Source organism: Perognathus longimembris, chromosome 28, assembly GCF_023159225.1.
Source record: "Perognathus longimembris pacificus isolate PPM17 chromosome 28, ASM2315922v1, whole genome shotgun sequence".
Lineage (NCBI taxonomy): Eukaryota > Metazoa > Chordata > Mammalia > Rodentia > Heteromyidae > Perognathus > Perognathus longimembris.
The window spans coordinates 15,051,637-15,075,210 of record NC_063188.1 but is presented as its reverse complement, the minus strand read 5'-3'; the positions used below and the strand labels follow the sequence as shown (position 1 = coordinate 15,075,210).

Genomic DNA, 23,574 nt, shown 5'->3' with positions numbered 1-23,574 from the left:
GAAATGGGTTCACAAAGGGGAAGTGTTGTGTGTAAGCTCACATGGTTCGTTTGTAGCAGTAAAGACTACATGGGTCATTTGAGTGGCTTCTACTTCTAATCCTAGCTACTGAGGAGACAAAATCCAGAGAATTATGGTTCAAAGCCAGCCCATACTGAAAAGTCTCAGAGAGTCTATCTCCAAAATAAGCAGTTCAAAGCTAGGCTGAAGGGATCGCTGGAAGTGATAAAGTGCCAGGAGAACAAACACACAAACTGAGAGATCTCAGGACCCAAAATGAAAACTCCAATACTGTTCTTCCTGCTCCCCCTCCCCCAAAAAAGGCTGGCAGAAAATCCGGGTTCCCAACACTCATTCCAGGGTTCTGTGCCATACAGATAGTCAAGGCTAAATGCTCACTAACTTCCAATTCTGATTTCCACAGGTCGTTTGAGTAAATACAATGTTCTAAGTAATCAAGTGCCATATTCCCAAGAAATTAGCAGGCCTATGTATGTTCTACAATAGCAAAGGGAGAGAGCCTGCCTATTTCTAATGCTTATAAAGAAAAAAGAGTATGGGATAGGATTGTTTTTTGACAAGTGACTGTACTGGGGTTTGCTGAAGGATTGGCTACAGGTGGGTGGTTCCAATGTGCATAGCCAGAAGCAGGAAAACTAGAATTGGTACTGAATGAACTGGTGGAAATGTATATTCTCAATCCAATTTGATTGGTTCCTATGATGGCACTTAACACTCTCTGAGACAATCCTCTTCATTTGGTTGTATGCTTGCAAACACACCAGCCGATGTGGCCAAGCATTCCTTAATTACTCTTCATGCTTGCAACAGTACTATGACATAACCAATATTCACAATTATACAATGGATGAGTAAATCTTAGATTTAACAAAAAAAAAAGGGTTAAACTGTGACTGATGGAAGCTATTAGAAAAAAGCATCGAAAACTCTAAATTCATTATGTGTGTGGATGGGTGTGTGTCTAACTAATTAATGTTTCTAACTCATTTCCCCAAAGAAAGTAATAGTACCAGTCAATATATGAACCCTAGCAATGAGAGTTTCGTGGCATAAAGAAGTTGGGCACTGGTGGCTCACGCCTGTAATCCTAGCTACACTGGAGACTGAGATCTGAGGATTAGGATTCAAAGCCAGACCATGCACGAAAGACATCTCCAGTGAACCACCAAAAAAACAGAAGTGGAGCTGTGGGTCAAAGTGGTAGAGTGCAAGCCTTGAGCAAAAGTGCTTAGGGACAGTGCCCAGGTTCTGAGATCAAGCCTCACACCTAATTTCAAAAAGAAAAAAAGAAGAAGAAGGTTCTATACAGGGAGAGGGGTCGGGATGGAAAAAACTGGGGAAAAACAAGGGAAATGGTGACAGTGTTCAAAAAGAAATGCACTCGGTACCTGACTTACAATAATAAGTTAAAGCAGAAAGTGCTACCATATTGGCATGTGGCAGGTACATCATGACCCAAATCACAGCAGGAGTTCTGCAGCATATGTCCAGGCAGATCTCCGGTGCAATAAAAGACCCTTGGGACCCGGGCATGCTCATACGACACTCATGCTGACAGTGAGAACAAGAAGATTTGCAATTGAGACTCGCAAGTCAACAACCATACTGGATTTCCGAGGAGAAAGCTGGAGAGTAAACATGAGTAGGCAATTTCCATTTAGAAGATCAGGTGTTTTTTTCAGGCATTTCATATGATAGGGGATCCACTGTAAAGGACTATACTTTCATTCAGAAACATAGAAGGTGAATCCACTCTTCTGAAAAACAAAAAAAAAGCGCCATTGTTGTCTGCTAAAGATATCATCTCTGGGCCTGTAATTTCCATAGGAAAGGCTCATTTACAACTAAACCTCCCCAATGACAGTACATGCATTAGCCAAGATTTGTGTATCCCTTGGCTCTAATTAAGTTTTAGGGTTAGACATATCATTCTTAATCTGGCCTGAAGCATTGATGAGCCAGCTTGAATGCAAAACCCAAAGCCATTCAGTATTTACTAAATTTAAAGGCGGTAATCAATTTCTAATTCGAATTTATGCACATTCTTTTCCCACTGCAGCCCTGCTTTACTTTCCATAAGGTCCTCTTTGGTTATTAAGATTGTCAGCCAAGTTATACTCATTCATTGGACTATTCATCACAGGCAGATATTTCTACACCAAATTAAACTCTCTATGTACCTGCATATGACGAAAGAAAAATGTATTGTGCCCTTCAGGAAAGCAATCTTCTATGTTCTATTTTCACAGTCTCATTCAGTGACAGAAAGCCTAGCATATTCAGTAACTATTTGATGAATGAATGAAAATAAAACCAATGTTCTTGATTATTTTGCATGTACTTAACATCCCCGGCAAGCCAGACCCAGCATGTAAATATGTGTCTATGTGGATACATGCTTTCAAAATCCTCACACACTCATCTGTCAAGATGATACACCCGCCATCCCATTAGAATATTCACTTACTTAACAAAACACAGAAACAACATCAACCCAAAATTTCCCCCAAAATATGACTTTAATTAACATTCCTTTCAAACACAGCAATCTTGTAGGACCTAAAGAATGAATTCAATTTCCATTGGAAAAGCTGCTTCCTTCTCTGTAAAATAAAATTCCACATAACTCCACTTTATAATAACAGGAATTAAGTTTGTATGATATGGTTTCTCTGAAAAGTCCATTTTGAACCACTTTGCTAATGTAAACTACTTTTATTTCTGTTCAGGTTAATGTTCTCTACTTATTCCTTGTTTTCACTTCTCACTACTGCTAACGCTAGATTCTTCCATCTGCATTCCTGAGGGGATGACAAAAACCAGACTACACTTTCAGCCTCCAAGGATATCCTGCCCTGGAGATTCTCAGCAAGCAATTGGAAACTGGAGTTAGCCTGAAGCTCCTGAGTGAATTAAGGATTGGCAGGGTCAATTTGGGAATCATTAGTGTACAGGTTAAAGGCGAAGCTATGTGAGGAGATGAAATTACCCAGGGAGACATCAGAGCAATAGAAAAGAAGCAGATCAATGACAGGACCTAGGGAATTGCTCTATTTAAAGGAGGAAGGAGGAGGGGGAAACTCTGCGTGTGTGTGTGCGTGTGTATGTGTGTGTGTGTTGGTAAAAGATCCAAACAAAGAACCCAAGACACCCAAGATAAATTAGGAACAATTTAAGCATAAGAAGATGTGTTAACGTATCAAAATCTCGAAAGAGGTCCAGAAGATTGAGGCTGGAGAAGAAATCATTGGAACTTGAAAAATGGTGACCACAGATAACCTTGGGTAGTGCAATCTGGGCTTCCTCACGCTATTCTTTTGGAATGTGGGATGCTACATGTAGAGGCATACAAGGTGCACAGGTACCTCAATCCATCATAAGATTAAATATTTGTGTAGAATAAAGCTGATACTGGGTATGCAAGACAATGAAGGCAATCTCTTCTACCATTTATTGACTCTTTATAATGGGTTAGGCGACATCGAACTGAAGCAAATAGAGGTTAAATTAATTGCTCAAAGTGTTACAGCTAGAGAGGGCTTGTGCCAGGATGGGATGTGAGGTGTATTTCAATCTGAAAGGCACACTGTCAGACCCACTGAAGTGTTACTCTACATTTCTCCCATTAGTTAGACAATCTGTGCATGAGGGAAAGGGTTGAGTGTCTCCTGTTATCAGGTGAAGCATTTCCTTTCGTACATACACACACACACACACACACACACATACACACACATCCACCACCACCACCACCACCAACATCATCATCATTCAGGCTATACTGAAGTAATTATAGACATATTTAAAGAATTCTGACCCAATTGTTTAAAAAAAACACCTTACTATAATAGTCCTCAAATGTACATATTACAATAGTTACCAGTGATTTGAAAGGTGTTTTTTTTTAGAAGTGTGACATTATTGATTTAGTAGTTGTTACTGAAATTCAAATTACGAACAATTTGGCTCATCTGAAAAAGAAGGGAAGTTGGCAGGGTGATCTTAAAATCTTCTTTTAGCCTGACTTTCTAGGATTCTTGCATTCAGGTCTAATGCCAATAATTTTTAAAGTGTAGGAAGTAGGATATAAATGCAGCAGGAGAACTGGATGGCGTGAAAATATTATTTTAACTGGAACAGAAGCTTGGAAACTCCATCACAAAATGATACATTGAAAATCCATGCAAATAATTTGCTTACAACCAATTGTGGACCTAACATGATACAGTTGACTACCAACAGTTAAAAGGGAGAGAGACAGAGAGTGACAAAAATTCTGGCAATTAATGTCTTTACTGTCTATGGGAAAATAAATGAGTTTCTAGTCTGAAGCAATTAGTCTCGCTGTTAATTGTGCTTGTGCATAGCAATAATACTAGGCTTTTGAGATGGCTTCTGCTGATTGTTCTTTTCTTCCTCCGGATTATAAAACTCCATTCCAACAACTAAATAACAGCCAGTGCTTATGTAAATGGTTAATTAGGAGACAAAGATAATCATCATCTTGTACATTTGTGAAACTGCAGACACCATGGGGATTACCAAATGAATTGCTGGTTTTTTATTTTCCCAGCAGACAAAAAAATACTCCAGCCTTGCAAAGAATTTTCAGGTATTCAATCTATCTGAATTTTAAAAAATAGCTCTATCAATATTTACCAAGAGCATTTTCCCATCTCACCATCTGTAATCCTCTCCTACTCCTTACTAAGAGAAGATATGTTGCTCTGGTCCAAATGACTAGCACCATAACGGAAATTAAGACTATTTCAGGGCTTGTTTTGTTATGTAACACAACTCCTAGACAGAGATAACACTATGCTGTCCTGTCGAAAATTTTACAGGACAAAAAGAAGAAGAAGAAAGAAAGCACTCGCGGAGTTTCTCTGTCATAAAATCAACCAAACACTAAAGTAATGGTCATCGACAGTGTGGTCAGAAGATACGATCAATGTCACCAACGACATAGTAGCAGAACCTAGTATTCATGCCACCAAGACACAATCTATGATCTTTAAATTTTTTCGTGTCCATTATGAAATTCTGTCAATGAGTTGCAATCTGATTAAATTATTAAATACAGAATTTACTATACTCCGCTACTGAGTAAATCTACCCAGGCCCTAATGAAAATATGAAGAATAGTTGCTATTTGAAATTTGAAGAGTCCTGGCAAAAATAGGTCTACACCAACAGTTAACTTTGTTTTTTGTTTGTTTGGTTTTTTTGGGCCAGTCCTGGGGTTTGGACTCAGGGCCTGAGCACTGTCCCTGGCTTCTTTTTGCTCAAGGCTAGCACTCTGCCACTTGAGCCACAGCGCCACTTCTGGCCATTTTCTATATATGTGGTGCTGAGGAATCGAACCCAGGGCCTCATGTATATGAGGCAAGCACTCTTGCCACTAGGCCATATTCCCAGCCCCCAATTAACTTTGTTTTGTATTAAAATTAAACTAATAGGTAACTGTGAAATCTACATATTTTCATGTTCTCTTGATGCCGTTAAACTAAGAAAATTCATTTGTACTTACCTTGCTGCATCTAGAATCTGAAAAATCTTCCACCTGTTAAAGGAACAGGAAAACCAATTGCTAGCAAGAGCTTGGCAACAGAAAAGGTGAAATAATACGTTTTTGTCCAATTTCACTTAGATACTATACTTTTCCAGCTTTCCAAAATAAAAAATAACTCAAGGTTGGCTTTCCTACTTTGCTTTCTATTGGCTCCTCTCAATTTAAGGGCGGGATTGTAGATCAAGAAGCTGAAAGGGATAGGGAAACTGGGAAGGTAGATCTGTCTCTCATGCCTGTGAATTCCATTCTCTCACACAAAGAATGATGACAATCAAAGCACACAAAAAAGCTAAGAAACCCAAACCAAGTCCAATCCTGTGGCACCAATGACATGAAAAGAATGTTTCACATCAGAACATATGAAGCGTAAATAAAAGGAAAAGAATGATGAGACATTGCTGATGCTCTTCAAAAAGATGAAAATTCAAAGCACACACCAAGCGATATATAAATCATCTCTCTAGTTCTTACCACTCAAACACAAGGCATCCATCAAAGTAAGCACGTATCTTCATTCAGAAAAAAATGTAGCTTAGATCTTCGCATAATCCATGGGGGTGGGCGATGGGCATGATAAAACACTAATTCTATTGTGTGAATGTCTACTACTGGCATGGTCTGTGAAATTGCTAATATGAGTGTTCCAGTGGACTCCATTAGCTTTTTGCTTCTTGATACAGGAGAACAAGGGACATTACAACATAGAACACATTTCTGTGCCCTTAGACAGGTTACAGAGACTTTGCATTTTCTGGTGAGAAATGTTTCTTGTGTTCCAATGTATATGCCAACTTCAGAGTTGAGAGTGTTTTTAGTAACCGGGTTAGCAGCAAAGCTTGTGTATCATCACTTGACAAGCAATATATGAGTCTTTTATCATCACTTCCTTGTGTGGTCCTGACTCAGTCTTTAAGACTCAAATGTTATGAACCTGGTGAGTTCCCAGTTCACACTTATTAAAATGAAAAGCCCATGGGGTTGACTTACCATTCACTGGTCCATTGAGTTCTCTTTCATTCCAGCTGAAGAAATAATCTAGAATACACTGACCTATCCCATGACTTAAGTTCCTCACACAGGCTAGAAACCCTTGTATCACACTTGTCCATATATATATATACATACATATACATATATCTCCATATATATATATGTATGAATGAATGACTGTGGGTGAAATTATAAACAAAACAAAGCTCTAACACCAGAATAACAAGAACAAGAAACAACAACAAACTTTTCTTTTTCTTTTTTGTTTCTTTGCCAGTCATGGGGCTTGGACTCAGGGCCTGAGCACTGTCCCTGGCTTCTTTTTGCTCAAGGCTAGCACTCTGTCACTTGAGCCACAGCGCCACTTCTGGCCATTTTCTGTATATGTGGTGCTGGGGAATTGAACCCAGGGCTTCATGTATATGAGGCAAGCACTCTTGCCACTAGGCCATATTCCCAGCCCCAACAACAAACTTTTCAAAAGAAAACATTAAGCCATATGTTGATTTTTAGTACCAGCAACTTGCAAAGTCAAATGTGTAGCAGTCTCTAAAACCATGATTTTTCATTTCACAAATTGAAATCCTCAAATAATGTAAGGTTATGCATTTCTTTCAGGACTGGGTTAGATTTAACTGTAATTAGGGCACTGTTGTGTCTTTGAGATTAGTATCTTTCTAATTGCTAGGCAAACATCCCAACTGCCTGTTGAAATGTGCTGAGAGGGCTTTTGGAAGCTCTTGGTCTTACCTGGGAATGAAGAGGGCCAGAAGGGAATTCAGTCATGGGCCATGGATTGATGATTGAGGTCCCACCAATCACAAAGATGAATGGTCATTGCAAGTGAACGGAAGGCCAGGCAGGAGAAGTTCAAAAGACAAGAGGGTAGGTGGGGAAGAAAGGCATTCTGATTAGAAGTTGATTCATTTACATATTTAAATTTGGGGCGGGGGGGGGGGTCATTCATGCAGTTGAACTCAGGGCCTGCGCACTGTCCCTGAGCTTTTGAACTAAAGACTAGCGCTTTCCCACTTGAGGCACAGTTTTCTAGTGGTTCATTGGAGTTAGGAGTCTCATGAACTTTCCTGGCCAGGCTGGCTTTGAATCAAGATCCTCAGATCTCATCCTCTTGATTAGCTAGGTTTACAGGAATGAGCCACTGGATATTTGATGATTGGACATTTAAACTTTTGGGGGGTGGGGTGGGGGAGTGAGGGAGGTAGAGAAGGGGCTTGAATCTAGGGTCTGGGTACTGTCTCTAAGATTTCTTTCCTCAAAGCTAGCACTCTACTACTGGAGCCACAGTTCTAAGTTTGTGGTGCTTAATTGGAGATATAAGTCTCACAGACTTCCTTGCTCAGACGGGCCCACAATCCTCAAAGCTCAGCTCCTTAATAGCTAGGATTACAGGTATGAAGCACCAGTGGCCAGCTGATTGATTGAATTTTTAAGAACCGATTATATACAAATACACACATATTCCCTTTGGGAAGGTTCACAGAATTATTTAAAAATATCCTTCAATTATTCTAAAATATTTATGATCAATTAGAGGCCAAACATTGTTATAGGAACAATGGCTACAGCAGTGAATAATATGGACAGCAATCTCTGCTACTGTGACATTTACTATTTGAGGAATCCTTTGTAAGCTATCTCCTTGGAATAAGAGGTTGCAGAATTGTATGATTACTTCTAGCAAAGAGTACCTTCCTGTGTCTGTGTGTGTGTGTGTGTGTGTGTGTGTGTGTGTGTGTGTGTGTGTGTGTGTAGGGAGGAGAGAAAGAGAGAGGGAGGAGAGAGGGAGGAGAGAGAGAGAGAGGGAGGAGAGAGAGAGAGAGAGAGAGAGAGAGAGAGAGAGAGAGAGAGAATATACCCATAACATCAGATTCAACATCTATCTGTCTTAGAAAGGATTCTCTTTTTGTAGTAGACTTGCCATTTACAAATTCATGATTTCTCTTGGTAAACAGGCACCCTAACAGGCTGTCAATCAGGTTTCCTTTCAGTTGGCCCCATTAACTTACACTTGTCTCAGTGTCACTGTCAGTAATTCTGTATTCCCACATGCTAACAGAGCTCTTTCTCATTGATTGCTGTTGTTTTCCTCTAAGAGCTGGTCCAGGTGACTTGCTGCTATTAAATTCAACAGCCCCCAGCAAGCCACCTCAGGGGAAATCAATGGCAGTAGGTGAACAAAAAGAGCCCTGGTTATTCCGTGACCCAACTAGTGAAGAAACCACAAAAGCCATCTTCCTCTCCACTAAGTTCAGGACTATGTGAGTAACCTCTTCAATGGCAGGAAGGAAATAGCAAGGAAGGTAGCATGTGTAGGCGCACACATCACTAGAGTAATGGGAATTTAGAGGTGAATTGGGAGTCTACAAACTGGAGCTAGAAATTCATTTTTACCAGGACCCTAAAACCATGACACCAGTCTTTGTATTTACATTCTTCAAGGTAAATGCCAAAGGCTTCAAAAATAAAAATGAACTAATTAACTTTACTATTAAGGATTCAAAATTAAGAGCTATGGGGGGGAAAGATGATGTAAAACATCAGGTGCCCTTGCCTGAAATTAGCATCTCTAGTTTCTAGTCTTGATTTTTACCAATAACTGATTTTATCTTGGGAAAATTCTCTTCTCTAATCTCTATGACATAAAGTTTCTAAAACTCTCCTACTTCCAATAGTCTTTATCTAATAGCTTTGCCTTTCATTTTCAATCCAAGCCTTTTTAAAATACATCAATCTCCAACTGTTTTCTTAGTGCCACATGCCAGTAATAGTTCAAACAGCTGAGAGCCCAGCATTCCTGCATCGATAAGAAAATGAGAACATGGCCAAAACAATAATGACCAAATTGAAATGTGGCTGAACTTATTCTGCCTAGGAAAACAGCTTTGTTTAGATGAAATATAGAATGTCTGGTTCCTCACAATAGGAAATTAATCAAGGAAATGAGACAAAATTAAAAAACTAATTGATGAACAATTGCTCATACCTCCCATTTCTCTTTCTGCTGATGTGGGTTTTTCACCTGCCAAAAGCGTGAGATACCAGTGACGGCTAGTTGTCTGTAGAGATCTCCATACACACATGTGCCTAGAGAAAGGCCAGATTCATGCACAGACTTTGTGAAAGGTGATTCAAACCCTCCTTCTGGTCTGTATCCCAACTCCTCTGTAGCTCATTTTGTAGCTTAGGCTACATTCTTCATTTGGTCTTTTGAAGGTCAAATACAATAAATTCAAGTGGATAAACACATACACACATATCTTTGCAAAGAAAAGGATGGATATGGAAAAACTGCATGAACTAAGTCAGGTCCAGAGAGACAAATGACATAGTTTGTTTGTTTTGTGCATATGTGGATTCTAATACAACCAAACACATATGGGGTTGTATGCAAGTGTACACAAATGTATTAATCAAAATATGGTACCACTGGGGGAGAATTCAAATAGTACAATTCCTTAGAAATATTAATCCACAGTGCAACAGAATGAATATTGAAAGATGTGGGGGAGAGACACAGGAGAGGAGGGGAAGGAAGGAAGGAGAATGCATACCTTATGAAACTAAAATGATTGAAGGGAGGAGGCGTGATTGGGAGAGATGGGGGAGAGAATGTTCAAAGAGACAAATGATCAAAGTGCCCAGAATGCATTGTGCACTGGATACCAGTGGCTCACACCTGCAATCCTAGCTATTCAAGAGGCTGAGATGTTTGGATCAAAGTTTGATGCCAGCCTGGGTGGAAAAAATCCCTGTGAGACTATTGCTTCCAGTGAACCACTTAAGAACTGGAAGTGGAGCTGTGGGTCAAAGTGGTAGACTGCTAGCCTTGAGCAAAAGAGCTCAGGAATAGTGTTCAGACTCTGAGTTCAAACCACACTACTGACCTCCACCCCCACCTCCAAAAAGATGCATTGTGCTTATTAACTGATTTGTAGAATGGTCATGCCTTTATAAAACTACTTATAAATAATAGAAATATAAGTAAAGACCAAAATAAATCTCTTGTGTTCTGATTACTAAACTTAGTTCTGAATGGGAAGGGGTCTAAACCTCCAAAGACTACAATTAAAGACTGTCCCAAGTGGTAAAGGCAAATGGAGTTTCCATTTGTAGCAAAAGAAGCTTTGTACTTACAAAATGTGACAGTGCTTGGCCTTAGCTTTTCTCTTATTGCCAAGCCTGAGAAGTGCTGCAAGGCCATGAAGGAAGTTCAAGAGTCACACCCATTGGATAATGTAGTCCAGAGACTCATTTATTAACTGCATGACACTCTTACCTACAAAGAATGTACACTAGTGATAGATGATATTCAGTACATGTACGAAAAGATATGCTTACTGACAGATCACTGGCTTCTCAGCCAGTGTACTTAGAGGAGAAACCCACTTACAACTTGTGTGAGTAGTCCAATGATGTCCAGTCTCAAAGAATGACTCTCACATTACTTGTAAAGATTAGATGAGTTCACCATGTAACAAATTTTATGTAAGGTGATTTCTTTTATTAGGGAAGAGGGCTAAATATGAAAATAATTCAAAATGATAGGGACTCTGTGGCAGTCAGAGACACAATGCCCAAGTCTCTGTTGCTGAGCCATCTTATTGTTCTGGACACAGAACTATCCTATCAAAGCAAGTGGTCAAAAACATATGCACACAAAAGGCCACAATGAAAACAGCTGCGTTTATCAGCACAGTGGAGACGTATGACCCAATATCTTAGTGTTACTCTTTGACTACTTGTGTGTGTGGTTTTTATTGCTATTATAAAGGGGATGTACAGAGGGGTTACAATTACATAAGTCAGGTAAAGAGAACCTTTCTGTTTGAACATTGTCACTCCTTCCCTTGCTTTCTCTCAGTTTTCCTTTCCCAAACCCCTCTTATCCTCCCCCAAATAGATAAACTTACAAACAAGACAAAAGGTACAGAAATAAAAGAAACAGCAACAAAGAGAAAAAAAGAAAAACCTCTTGCATCCATTTCTTGGAGTTCATTTCAATAAACATCATTTCCTATAATCATATCTACATAGATATTGAGCTTTTCTGATCCTCTCATAAGAATATCCTCGGAGCTGAGAATCTGGCCTAGTGGTAGAATGCTTGCCTCATATACATGAAGGCCTGGGTTCGAGTCCCCAGCACTACATATATAGATAAAACCAGAAGTGGCACGGTGGCTCAAGTGGCAGAGGGCCTTGAGCAAAAAGAAGCCATGGACAGTGCTCAGGCCCTGCGTTCAGGCCCCAGGACTGGCAAAAAAAAAAAAAAATCCTCCTTGAAACTCACTGTGCAAATGTCTGGAGTCCTGTATAAATTATGGTGTTCAAGTATATAGTTTTTTTGTCTTCTGGTTTCCAGTGTATTTACTTGTAGATTTATAGGCACATTCTAGTTAGGACAAATGAGGTAAACCATACAACCTATGTTTCTTTGGGTCTGGCTTACTTCACTTAATTTCTTCCAAATCTTTCCATCTCCTCACAAATGGTGCAATATCATTCTTTCTGATGGATAAGTAAAATTCCATTGTGTATATATACCACATTTTCCTTTCTTCCTTGTTCTATGCCAAGTCAACTAGGAACCATGCATTCTCCCTGAGAAGCTTCCTTGGGGTTGGACTGGAAATATTGGAATCTAGAACAATTTTTCTAATTGTTACTCTTTATTTGTGTTTTTTTTTAAATCTCATAAACAGCCCCAGCCACTGGCAGAACTATGAACTCCTTTAAGTTTGTTTGTTCTTTTCACAATATCTCCCTTCCTCACTGACCCTGAATTTGGTGATTCCGTCCCATATTCTTGTGCCTTTTGACTGACAAATGACAAGGATCTCAGTCTGATTCTTTGGCATTTTAACAACGCAGAGACTTATAGATGCAAAGAAATTACCTTCTATTGGTTCAATCTCCAGTTCTCCAACAGAAAGTAATATGTTTCTTTTTGATTGGGGGTTTGAACTAAGGGCTTATGTGCTCTCCCTGAGCTTTATTGCTCAAGCTTTTGTGCTCAAGGCTAGCACTCTACCACTTTGTGTCACAGCTCCATTTCGGGTTTTCTGATGGCTGATTGGAGCCCAGGCTGACTTTGAACCGTGATCCTCAGATATCAGCTTGCTGAGGAGATTAGGATTACAAGTATGAACCACTAGCAGTCAGCAGCAAAAATATTTTTATTAACTAACCATACAATTGCGGGGGGAGGGGTTTGGAGATGGAGGAAGATGGGAGAAAAATGAGGGAGGAGGTAACAAGTTTGATAAGAAATGTACTCACTGTCTTACATATGAAACTGTAATCATTCTGTACAGTATTTTTGACAATAAATAAATTTTAAAAAACTAGTCTTCTCTCTCTCTTTTGATATCACCTAAATGACAAACTATGTATCACAAAGCAACTGTACACAAACCCTCTAGTTAATAGCTACTGGTTGCTTATTTCCTAGAATCAGTGTAAGTGCAGAAAGATATACTTTATGACACAAGATAAAGGAAAGAAGCTTGTAATCAAAGTCACAAGTGCTAGTCCAAGATCGGCCATTAACTGGCTGTAAAACTCTGTTCATGACTATTCCCAAGAGGGGATGATGGCTTTTTACTGTCTCCACAACAAGGTGATGGACTAAGTATGACTATTCTCAGTCAGGAACTTTGCTATGAGCTATAGCCTTCATTCTTATAAACCAAGACCTAGACAGATCTATGCAGTGTGCTATTTCTCTAAGAGATCCTAGAGCCAACGTCTGCATAGGCAAGTTGCTCTTGTTGCCATTAGAATGACAACAGCATACTCGCTTCACCATGAATTGCATGTGGATATGCTTAAGCTTCTGCGTGACGCTCATTCACCACATGGAAGCAACTAACTTAGACATAGAGGCAAGTTGGAAGGGTTCTAAGGGCTTAGCATAGTAAGTCACTCAGGTTCTATTTGGACCGATCAATATGGGAAGTTGAACCCTTCTGAGCTGGAAAAGTCTTCCGTTACAATATCTATTCACAGCATGGCATTAGCCCTCTACTCTGAGATGTGTACCAAATCTTGCCTACTATAAACAAAAAACTCTCTCTCTATACAAAGGTCTTGTTGCATCAATCATAGATTCTGAGGAACAGAAAGCATTTTCTAGTGATCTTTTAGGGGCTATTAGAATAACCCAATCTTTTCTAGACCCTGACACCCTAAGGGGGCAGAAATGTGCAGCAGATCACAGAGCTTCATCAGTGACAGAGCCAAGACTGGGACCCAAATCTATTGGACCCTTGGTTCCTTGGTTCCTTCCTTCCTTCCTTCCTTTCTTCCTTCAGGAAGGTCATAAGTCCTAGGGCTTGAACTAAGGAATGGGTACTGTCCCATAGCTTCTTTTGTTTAAGGCTATCACTCTACCACTTGAGCCACAGCTCTACTTCCAGCTTTTCTTTTTTTTTGGCCAGTCCTGGGGCTTGGACTCAGGGTCTGAGCACTGTCCCTGGCTTCTTTTTTGCTCAAGGCTAGCACTCTGCCACTTGAGCCACAGCGCCACTTCTGGCCATTTTCTGTATATGTGGTGCTGGGGAATTGAACCCAGGGCCTCATGTACACGAGGGAAGCACTCTTGCCACTAGGCCGTATCCCCAGCCCCTACTTCCAGCTTTTCTCAAGGCTAATTGGAGATAAGAGTCTCATGAACTATCCTGCCCAGGGTTGCTTTGAATTCTGATCATCAGTTCTCAGCCTCCTGAGTAGCTAGGATTACCGGTGTAAGCAACCAGTTCCCAGCCCCAAGCGTGGTCCCTTTCTTGATACCACACAAACCCCATTATTCCTACCAGAACCTGCCTAGAGGCAGTAAGCAAGCAAGGACTTTCCCTCAAATACCCTCACACATCCCTGTAGAACAACTCAGGAGCAAGGGCTGCAAAAGACAGAAAACAAGCATAAAAGAACTCAAGGATTTGAAATTCTTCTTGCCTGCTAGCTCTTAACTTGTAAATACATTTTCCAATGCTCCTCTGCCACATTTTGTTTTCTGCCTAAATAGGATTTTACTCTATGAGGTGTGAACAGTGAGTCTTAACATTCTTTTCATTGGAAAAATGATGAAGAGTACCAGGGTCCTACATTGCTGAAGTACAATCATATTGGAAATAAAGTGAAGGAGATCACTGGATACACCTTTTCAAATAAATGTTTTCTTAATCACTAGCAAGCCAGTCAGTTCAAATTGCGTGTGTGTTCTCTGAGCTCTTCATTGTACCAGTCTTTATGGACTATCTCCTCTCTCCTCCCACTCCCACCCTGCCCATCATATTCAGGGGGCTGGGCGGGGGGGGGGGGGGGGGTGGAATCTGCCATTTTGGCATCATAAGAGTGCCCTCTAGTGCTGATCTTATTAAGAATCTAGAGACTGGGGGGCTGGGGATGTGGCGTAGTGGCAAGAGCGCTTGCCTCATATACATGAAGCCCTGGGTTCGATTCCCCAGTGCCACATATACAGAAAATGGCCAGAAGTGGCGCTGTGGCTCAAGTGGCAGAGTGCTAGCCTTGAGCAAAAAGAAGCCAGGGACAGTGCTCAGGCCCTGAGTCCAAGGCCCAGGACTGGCAAAAAAAAAAGAATCTAGAGACTGAAAGACTCTTGTCCTGGAAAATGGGTTTATCGATGACTTACAGCAAGCTACATGATCAATGAAAGCATTTCTTTGTTTGTTTGTTTTTAATTTTATTTTTCTTTTTCCCAGAGCTGAGGAGTGAACTCGGGGCCTTGCGCTTGCCAGGCAGGCGCTCTTCCGCTGAGCTACGTCACCAGCCCCCAATGAAAGCATTTCTACAGCAACCATTTGGACCATTTTGTGTTTGAGAAAGTAGTAAAGTGAGTATTTTGTCATCAAATAAAGAAAAACACAACAAAATGGAGGGCAGAAAGAGTTGGAAAACATGACTTGTCCTCTCTTCTACATAGTAATTACATTCATGACACACATCCCACTCTGAGTAACAAAATAAGGTACATACATTCAGTGTGAATTCAACAGCCCAAAGCTAACAGTTATTCTTTTCAGAGGAGCCTTACAGATGTCCAAACACATGTGCTGGCCTGCTAGGATCCTGGAGTGTGCTTCCTTCATTTGGCCACACAGATGCTTTTATCACCATGGAAAGCAAAGAGCTAAGAATCCCATAGAAATGTTCTGGTTGCAACCGTACTCCCTTTTGTTATGTGTCGGAAATACGTATCATTTACAATATAAATGTGTGTCTTTGGAGGCCATTTTTTCCCATTTTATTTGCAGGATGACCGTTGGGGAGCTAGCACGTCGGGCGGGGGGGGGGGGGGGGGGTGACCCTGTGACCTTTTCCTTTCTACTTTGCAAAGTGCTTTGATTCCAATGAGCCCCAAATACTTTATGCTGAAGCCAAGTATGGGAATCTGCCAACATAAGATGTAATTGTTTCAGTCACATTTTGATATATGAATAGAAAATTTCCTGAAAAGCAATGATCGGAGCAGGGCTGTACAGTGATTCTCAGGAAATGTTCAACAAAATCACTAAGAGGGTAGAGACACATAAAGAAGTCTATTCTGCACATATGTCACCTACTGTCAGCATATTTTGGTCTCTAATAACATAAATCATGGTGGGAATCAATAGATTTGGTGTTAAACTTCCTTTAAACTGGTCTCAAATGAAGAGTAAATGGCGAGCCTCAGAAGACAGAATGTGCTAAAATTGGAGAAGAGACGGGCTTGGCATTATTATTATTATTTTGTGTGTGTGTGAGAGTGTGTGTGTGTGTGTGTGTGTGTGTGTGTGTGTGTGTGTGTGTGTGTTTGAGAGAGAGGGATAGGGAGAGAATCCTGGAGCTTGAACTAAGGGCGTGAACGCGGTCCAGAACTTTTGTGCTCAAACATAATACCAGTTAAGCCACAGTGTCACTTCTATCATTTTGAGTAGTTTATCAAAGGTAAGAGTCTCATAGACATTCCTCCCCAGGCTGGCCTTGAACCATGAACCTCAGACCTCAGCCTCCTGAGTAGCAAGATTAGAGGCATGAACCACCTGTTTCTAGCTTATTGCTACATTCTTAGTGTCATGAGTTACTTGAAATTTCAAAACCAGGAGGCAAAATACTCAGTGCTCTGTTAAAAGCATGTGAAATCCAGGGCAAACGTCTCTGTTCAGTCAAGGAGTAGACAGGATATGTTCTCTAGAATTATATGAAATTATATCTACATGACAATAACAACCATAGTTTTAACAAAGAATTAATAAGTGCTTCCTATAAGACAGGTACCAAGCATTTTAGAGGAATTGTCTTATTTCATTAGGAACAAAATTCTGGGTTGTTTTTTGTTTTGTTTTGCCAGTTCTGGGGCTTGGACTCAGGGCCTGAGCACTGTCCCTGGCTTCTTTTTGCTCAAGGCTAGCACTCTGCCACTTGAGCCACAGCGCCACTTCTGGCCTTTTCTATATATGTGGTGCTGGGGAATCGAACCCAGGTCTTCATGTATACGAGGCAAGCACTCTTTCCACTAGGCCATATTCCCAGCCCTACTTTCAAAGCTCAGAACAGAGAAACCATCTCCTAGACTTCATGATTTTAGTTTCTTCTTAAAAGTCTCACCATCTTTAGCTGGGCGTTGGTGGCTCACACCTGTAATCCTAGCTACTGAGGAGGCTGAGATGGAAGGATTGCGATTCAAAGCCACCCTGGGCAAAAAAAGTCCATGACACCCCTGTGTGCTATTACCCACCACCAAAAAGCCAGAAGTGGTGCTATGGCCCAAGTGGTAGAGCACTAGCATTAAGCAAAAAAGCTCGAGTCAGCCCCTATACCTTGAGTTCAAGCCTCAGGACTTACACAAATACACACACACACACACACACACACACACACACACACACACGCAGCATCCTATCCAAGAAAACAAATGCAACAATCTGTACTAGAGGAATGGGAGTAAACAAAAAGTCAGTTGAGGTCAAGCAGTACAGACCTGGGCATGACGATTGCACAGTGTTGTTTTAATAGAACAAAAACTTGTAAACTACTCCTTCCTCTCTCCTTTTATAGTTGAGAAAATCATGCATCACAGAGATGAAGCACTTTGCCCAAGGACATGCAGCTTAATGATACAGAGGAAGAATGGAGCTTTCTGCTCGTTCAGACACCAAAAACTATGAGATTTTCATACTAGCAACATAAGATTTCTGTAGCCTTCTTCCAAATGGGGGGGGAGAGGTCCCTCCAAAGTGATTTTTAATGTGTTGGATTATGTTGATCATAATAATGGGATAAGCATTGATTTGCCAATTTAAACCACGTTAAACCAAGGTTTAACTGTCCCTTGGATCATCAGGTTTTTGTTTTGCGCTGATTCTAGGGAATGAACTCAGGACCTGGACTGTCCCTGAGATTTTTTTGCTCAAGGCTAGCACTCTGCCACTTGAACCACAGCTCTATTTCTGACTCTGGTATTTAACGAGAGATGAGAGTCTCATGGAATTTCTACCACAATTCTCAGATCTCAGCCTCCTGAGTAGCTAGGATTATAATCGTGCGCCACCAGCACCTGGTGGATTTATGAGAATACTTCTGACTCCCTTTGGCCTTGAGGCTTAGTAGAAACAAGGACCCATCAGACCAGTCTATGAACTCCCCTCTCACGGCAAAGGACTTTTCAATGTCCCCACTGGAGCTTGTGTGCTACCTCAGGCTGCTGAGGCTCCGTGTATGGGACAGAGAAGGTACAAATGAAGTTCAAGATGCTGGACAAGGAGGGGACACAGTTGATCTCTGCGTGTAGCCTTAATCAGAGCATGTTTCAGCCATAGTCTCTTCACCCAGTCCCACATCACTGCCATGTTGGCAAAGCTGTAAGTGGCAGTTTGGTGACTTTTGTACTAGGGATAGTCCCCCAGGCTTACGAGGAACATATGGAACTGTTTATTTGAAGCTGGACTTGGTGGTATCTAGTTGTACAAGGAGCTCCTCATTCAGCAGCTTGCTCATCCCTTCTCCCATAAATTGGGGGACTCTGAATATCACAGGCACGGCAAAAATCACCATGCAGCTGAGCTTGTATAAATCAAATCCTAGCTTCTCACGGACATATATCCCAATCAATCTCCAGCTACCCAACAGTTGACAGTTGCCCTTCACACTCTGGCTTTGAGCTACTCTGCCCTAGCCTCCTATCAGGTGGGTAATGATCTGGAAACTCAAAGAATTGTTTCTTCTACACGGGAAGAACTATAGAAAAGGGATTTTACTTTTTACAAACCCTTTGAGTGTACCTGGACCAGTGATTTTTCCATTTTAAACAAAAATCTACCCCCAAATATGGGCATATTTCTTTTTGATTCAACCTGTGTTCTTTAATCTTTGACATATATATATGAATTTTAACAGTCTTATTAAGGTGTAATTCACAGGTCCTACAATCCATCTGTTTAAAGCGTATCATTTAGTGGTCTTTCACTGTAATTACTATGTACAAGCATCACTCCACTCCATTTTGGAACGTTTCCACAATGTGCAAAAGAAACTCTATACATTTTAGCTTTCATTACTGTATCCATCATTCCTCCCAGACTCTGACTACCATTAGTCTATTTTTAGTTTCTATAGATTTTGCTGTTATGCCTATTTAAAATAAAATGAATCATATAGCAATTTGTGACAGGCTTTTCCCACTCGTCATGTTTCTAAAAACAGGTCAGAGCAGACGTTCATTCCTACAGGTAGCCCAAACAGTGTTCCATTGCATAGATACCCCCAAAATGTAAAAAGTAAAACGCATCTAAGCAATCTCATCCTCAGTCTCTGCTTACAAAGCCCACAAATCTGTCTTGAGCACTTAGTAGCATTATGTGGCACAATTCAGGAAGTATCCTTCCTTCTTACAGAGACTTGCTTGTCTCCTATATAGTAGCAGTGCAGCTTAGAAACTTGGGAGTGTCAGCAAGCAAGATACTTGCTTTCCATGAAGAGATAGGAAATACTAATGTACAAAACCTGGCATCCTATGCATTTATATGCCAAGTATTTTAAGATAAGCAGCCCAAGAAAGGGCAGTAGCCAGGGAATCACATATTAGCCTTTTAAAAAAAAATTCAGATGAAAATCATGTAGCAAAAAAATACACCATTTTATGGATTAAAGATCTCTATGTCTGACCTAAAACTCTGAAATTACAACAAAGAGGAAAGACAACAACTTTCTTAATAGGACTTAATAACTCAGGAAATAAGAGCAAGAATCAACAAAGGGGATTATATTAAGTGAAAAAGCTTCTGCACACAAAAGAAGCAACTCAGAGTAAAGAGACAGTCCACAAAACAGGAGCAAGTCTTGGCTAGATAAATACATGAAAGAAGATTAATATCCAGACTATATTAAACCTGAAAAGATTAAACACTAAAATCCAAATGATCAAATGAAGAAACAGCAAATTAACTGAAACCTTTCCAAATGAAGAAGTGCAGATGCCAATAGCTACACAAAGAACTGTTCAGCATTCTTTGTCAACAGGGACCGAAACTCAAAATTATATTGAAATTCTACCTCACCACAGTCAAAATGGGTGTCATCAAGAAAACAAACAACAACAAATGTTGGTGAGGATGTGGGAGAAAAGTAAATTAGTCTAGCCATTATGAAAATCAATACAGTGGCCCACAAAAATAGGACTCCAATCTAATCTAGCCATACCACTTATCAGCATATACCCAAAAGAATAAAAGTCAGATACACTCATATCCACATTTATTTGAGCACTATTCATGATAGCTAAGTAATGAGATCAGCCTAGATGCCCATCTACCATTGAGTGGATTAAAATCGGCAGTGTGAACACAGTGGAAGTTTACTCAGTTATTAAGAAGAAAATTATGGAAAAATGGGTGGAACCAGGGATCAACATGTAAAAGGAAATAAGCCAGTCCCCCAGACAGAGATGACCAGTTTTCATTCTTTTATAGAATCTAGGGGGGGAATAAAATCAGACAAAACAAAAACAATCCCCAAGGTGATAAAAGTAAAAAAAAGGACTATCAGCGGAGTAGGAAGGAAAAGGGAAAGAGAAGGTGAGGAGAATAAGAAAAAGCAAAAGAGGGGTAAATATGATCAAAGTATATTATATGCAATATATGAAAATGTCATGACAAAGCCAGCCCCTTACTATGTATAATTTAATATGCACCAATAATAACTCATTACACTCAAGAAAAATGAAGCATTTAAAATTATATAATTCAGGGGCTGGGGATATGGCCTAGTGGCAAGAGAGCTTGCCTCCCATACATGAAGCCCTAGGTTCGATTCCCCAGCACCACGTATACGGAAAACGGCCAGAAGGGGCGCTGTGGCTCAGGTGGCAGAGTGCTAACCTTGAGCGGGAAGAAGCCAGGGACAGTGCTCAGTCCCTGAGTCCAAGGCCCAGGACTGGCCAAATAAATGAATGAATGAATGAATGAATGAATGAATGAATGAATGAATGAAATGAAATAAAATTATATAATTCAACCGGCTACCCACGGCTCATGCCTATAATCGTAGCTACTCAGGCGGCTGAGATCTGAGTACTATGCTTCAAAGCCTGCCTAGGAAGCAAAATCCTCTTGAGATGCTTATCTTCAATTACCCACTCAAAAAACAGAAGTGGTGCTGTGGCTCACACCTGGAAGACAAAGCAGCTCAGGGACAGTGCTTAAGCCTTGACCAAAAAAAGTATGTAATTCAGAGGAATTTGGTCCAGTCACATGTTGTACAATTATATTGTATTCAAAAACATTTTTACCAACCCAAAACAAATCTATAGAGCCATCAAGCAGTCACTCTATCAAGCAGATACCCATTAAGTCAGGAGTCTTCTTCCCTCCCTTCATCATCTAGCAATCACAAATAGGCTTTCTGTCTCTATAGATATATCTATGGTATATTATTCATGGAAATTGAATCATAAAATGTGTCCTATTTAGTCTGCCTGATTTCACTCCACAACATAAGGCTTTGAGATTCATTCATGTTGTAGTCGATATCAGAACGCCAATCCTAGTTATAGCTAAACAATACTGTATTGAATGGGCAGATGATATTCTGTACACACATTCATTCATTAATATGTACTTTTGTCCACTTTGCACTATTATGATTCAGGCTTCTGTGAAGGTTCCTGAAAAGTTTGTATACAGACAAATGTATTCATTTCTCTTAGGCACATAACTAAGAGTGTAACTGTATATCCGATGGTAATGCATACTTCAACTTTTTGAGAATTACCAAGCTGTTCAACTCTATACTATTTTCCATTCCCACCAGTAAGGTGTAAAGGTTCTAGTTTCTCCTAGAGTTATTTTTAACTCCTAAGAATAGTTCCACTGAATTGAAGATACCCAATTTGCCTAAATGATTGGGTCTAGATCTCTTTGATTAATGCTTAAGCCAATGGGCTACACAAAGCAAATGAGGACAGCACAGGATGGAACGCCTCCTCAACAGCATCCGGCTCAAGAGAGGGCGTGGAAAAAAAAAATATTCTCACCTATAAGAGCCAAGCCCAGCAAAAGCCAAGAGGTAATTTTATGATGAAAAATGACAGGAAATCAAGAATGATTATAGCAGTAAGGTCAAGAACAGAACGGCCCTGTCTGTTACATAAGAAATGAGCAGAAGCTTCAGTGAGTTGTGAAGGCATATCCAACCCACAGTATTCAACACTGGTGGTTCCTGTCCCATAGAACAGATTCTGAAATAAATCTAAGAAATAAATAACAATGAGAAATGGCTAGCTCTAAAGCTGACGAAACATAAGTATATCACTGACACTTGCCCTTATAGCATGTCTCTCTCCTTCAGTGATCAGACAGATCGACAAATACAGACTCAATCCATCCCCCTACCGCCTATAGCACGCCTTGAATGGGTCAGCTCTATTCTGCAGTGGCATTAAATCTTTTAAGCCATTCAATGCCATTTTCAGGTATTGAAAGTGCCATTGTCAACATGACATGATACTTACTGTCAAGGAAGAGCTGAGCAGAATGCTAAAGCCCCATTGTGTGTGTGTGTGTGTGTGTGTGTGTGTGTGTGTGTGTGTGTGTGTAAAACCAAGCAGATTTTATCTTATTATTTAATTGGGTATAAGTTATTACATATATTTCACAGTATACATTTTAACTTTCACAATGATGAAAGTTGTCATTCACATAGCTTATGAAGTCTATTATCTTTATCAATAAAATCACTTTCTCCATTTCGGGTGATATGTACATGATGTTCCTTTTGTTTAGCAACATCTGTTCCCTCTTTCACTCATTCCTTCCTTCCCATTCGCACCCATGAGTTGCTTAGTTTCCTTTCATCTGCGTCCAATGTAGCCATGGTCCCCTCTGCTATGATTGTTGTTGGTATTATTATTCTCACACACTTTCCACTCACTCTGTGTCCTGCTTTCTATGGTGTATCTTGAGACCTGTTTACTTTGTTCTACCTCTTTGCATTTTAATTCTAACACCTGCACATCAGGGAGATCATATACCGTTTGTCTCTCTGTTCTTGGCTTGTCTCACTCAGCATGATTTATTCTAGTTCCATCCATTGTCCAGCGAATACCATTATTTTGTCTTTTCTAATAGCTGTGTAAAATTCCATTGTATACAGGTACCACATTTTTTAACCCATTCATCTGTAGTGGGGCTTCTGGGTTGTTTCCATATCTTGGCTATTGTGAATAGTGCAGCAATGAACATGGAGGTGCAGGTGTCCTTGTCATAATCTGGTTCCTATTGTTCAGGATAGATGCCTAGGAGTGGTTTTGCTGGGTTGTAGGGTAGGTCTATGTTTAGTTTTTGAAGAAACTCCACACTGCTTTCCAGAGTGGTTGTAGTAGTTTGCATTCCCACCAGCAGTGTAATAGGTTCCTCTTTCTCCATATGCCCGCCAGCACTGGTGGTTGTCGGAGCTCAGAGTATTAGATCATTCTG

The 23,574-nt window shown here is 40.3% G+C and overlaps 1 protein-coding gene across 3 annotated transcripts in view; it reads right to left on the bottom strand.

Moving 5' to 3' along the window:
• Hs6st2 (heparan sulfate 6-O-sulfotransferase 2) overlaps positions 1-23,574 on the bottom strand; it is a 260,379-nt gene that overhangs the window by 71,853 nt on the left and 164,952 nt on the right. For 2 of the 3 annotated variants that reach the window (XM_048336354.1, XM_048336356.1), the window contains exon 3: positions 5,552-5,584. The exons of the other annotated variant lie outside the window; for it this stretch is intronic. In XM_048336354.1, coding sequence (XP_048192311.1) covers positions 5,552-5,584 — 33 coding nt within the window. The remainder of the gene's footprint in view (positions 1-5,551; positions 5,585-23,574) is intronic. 3 annotated transcript variants of the gene reach the window in all.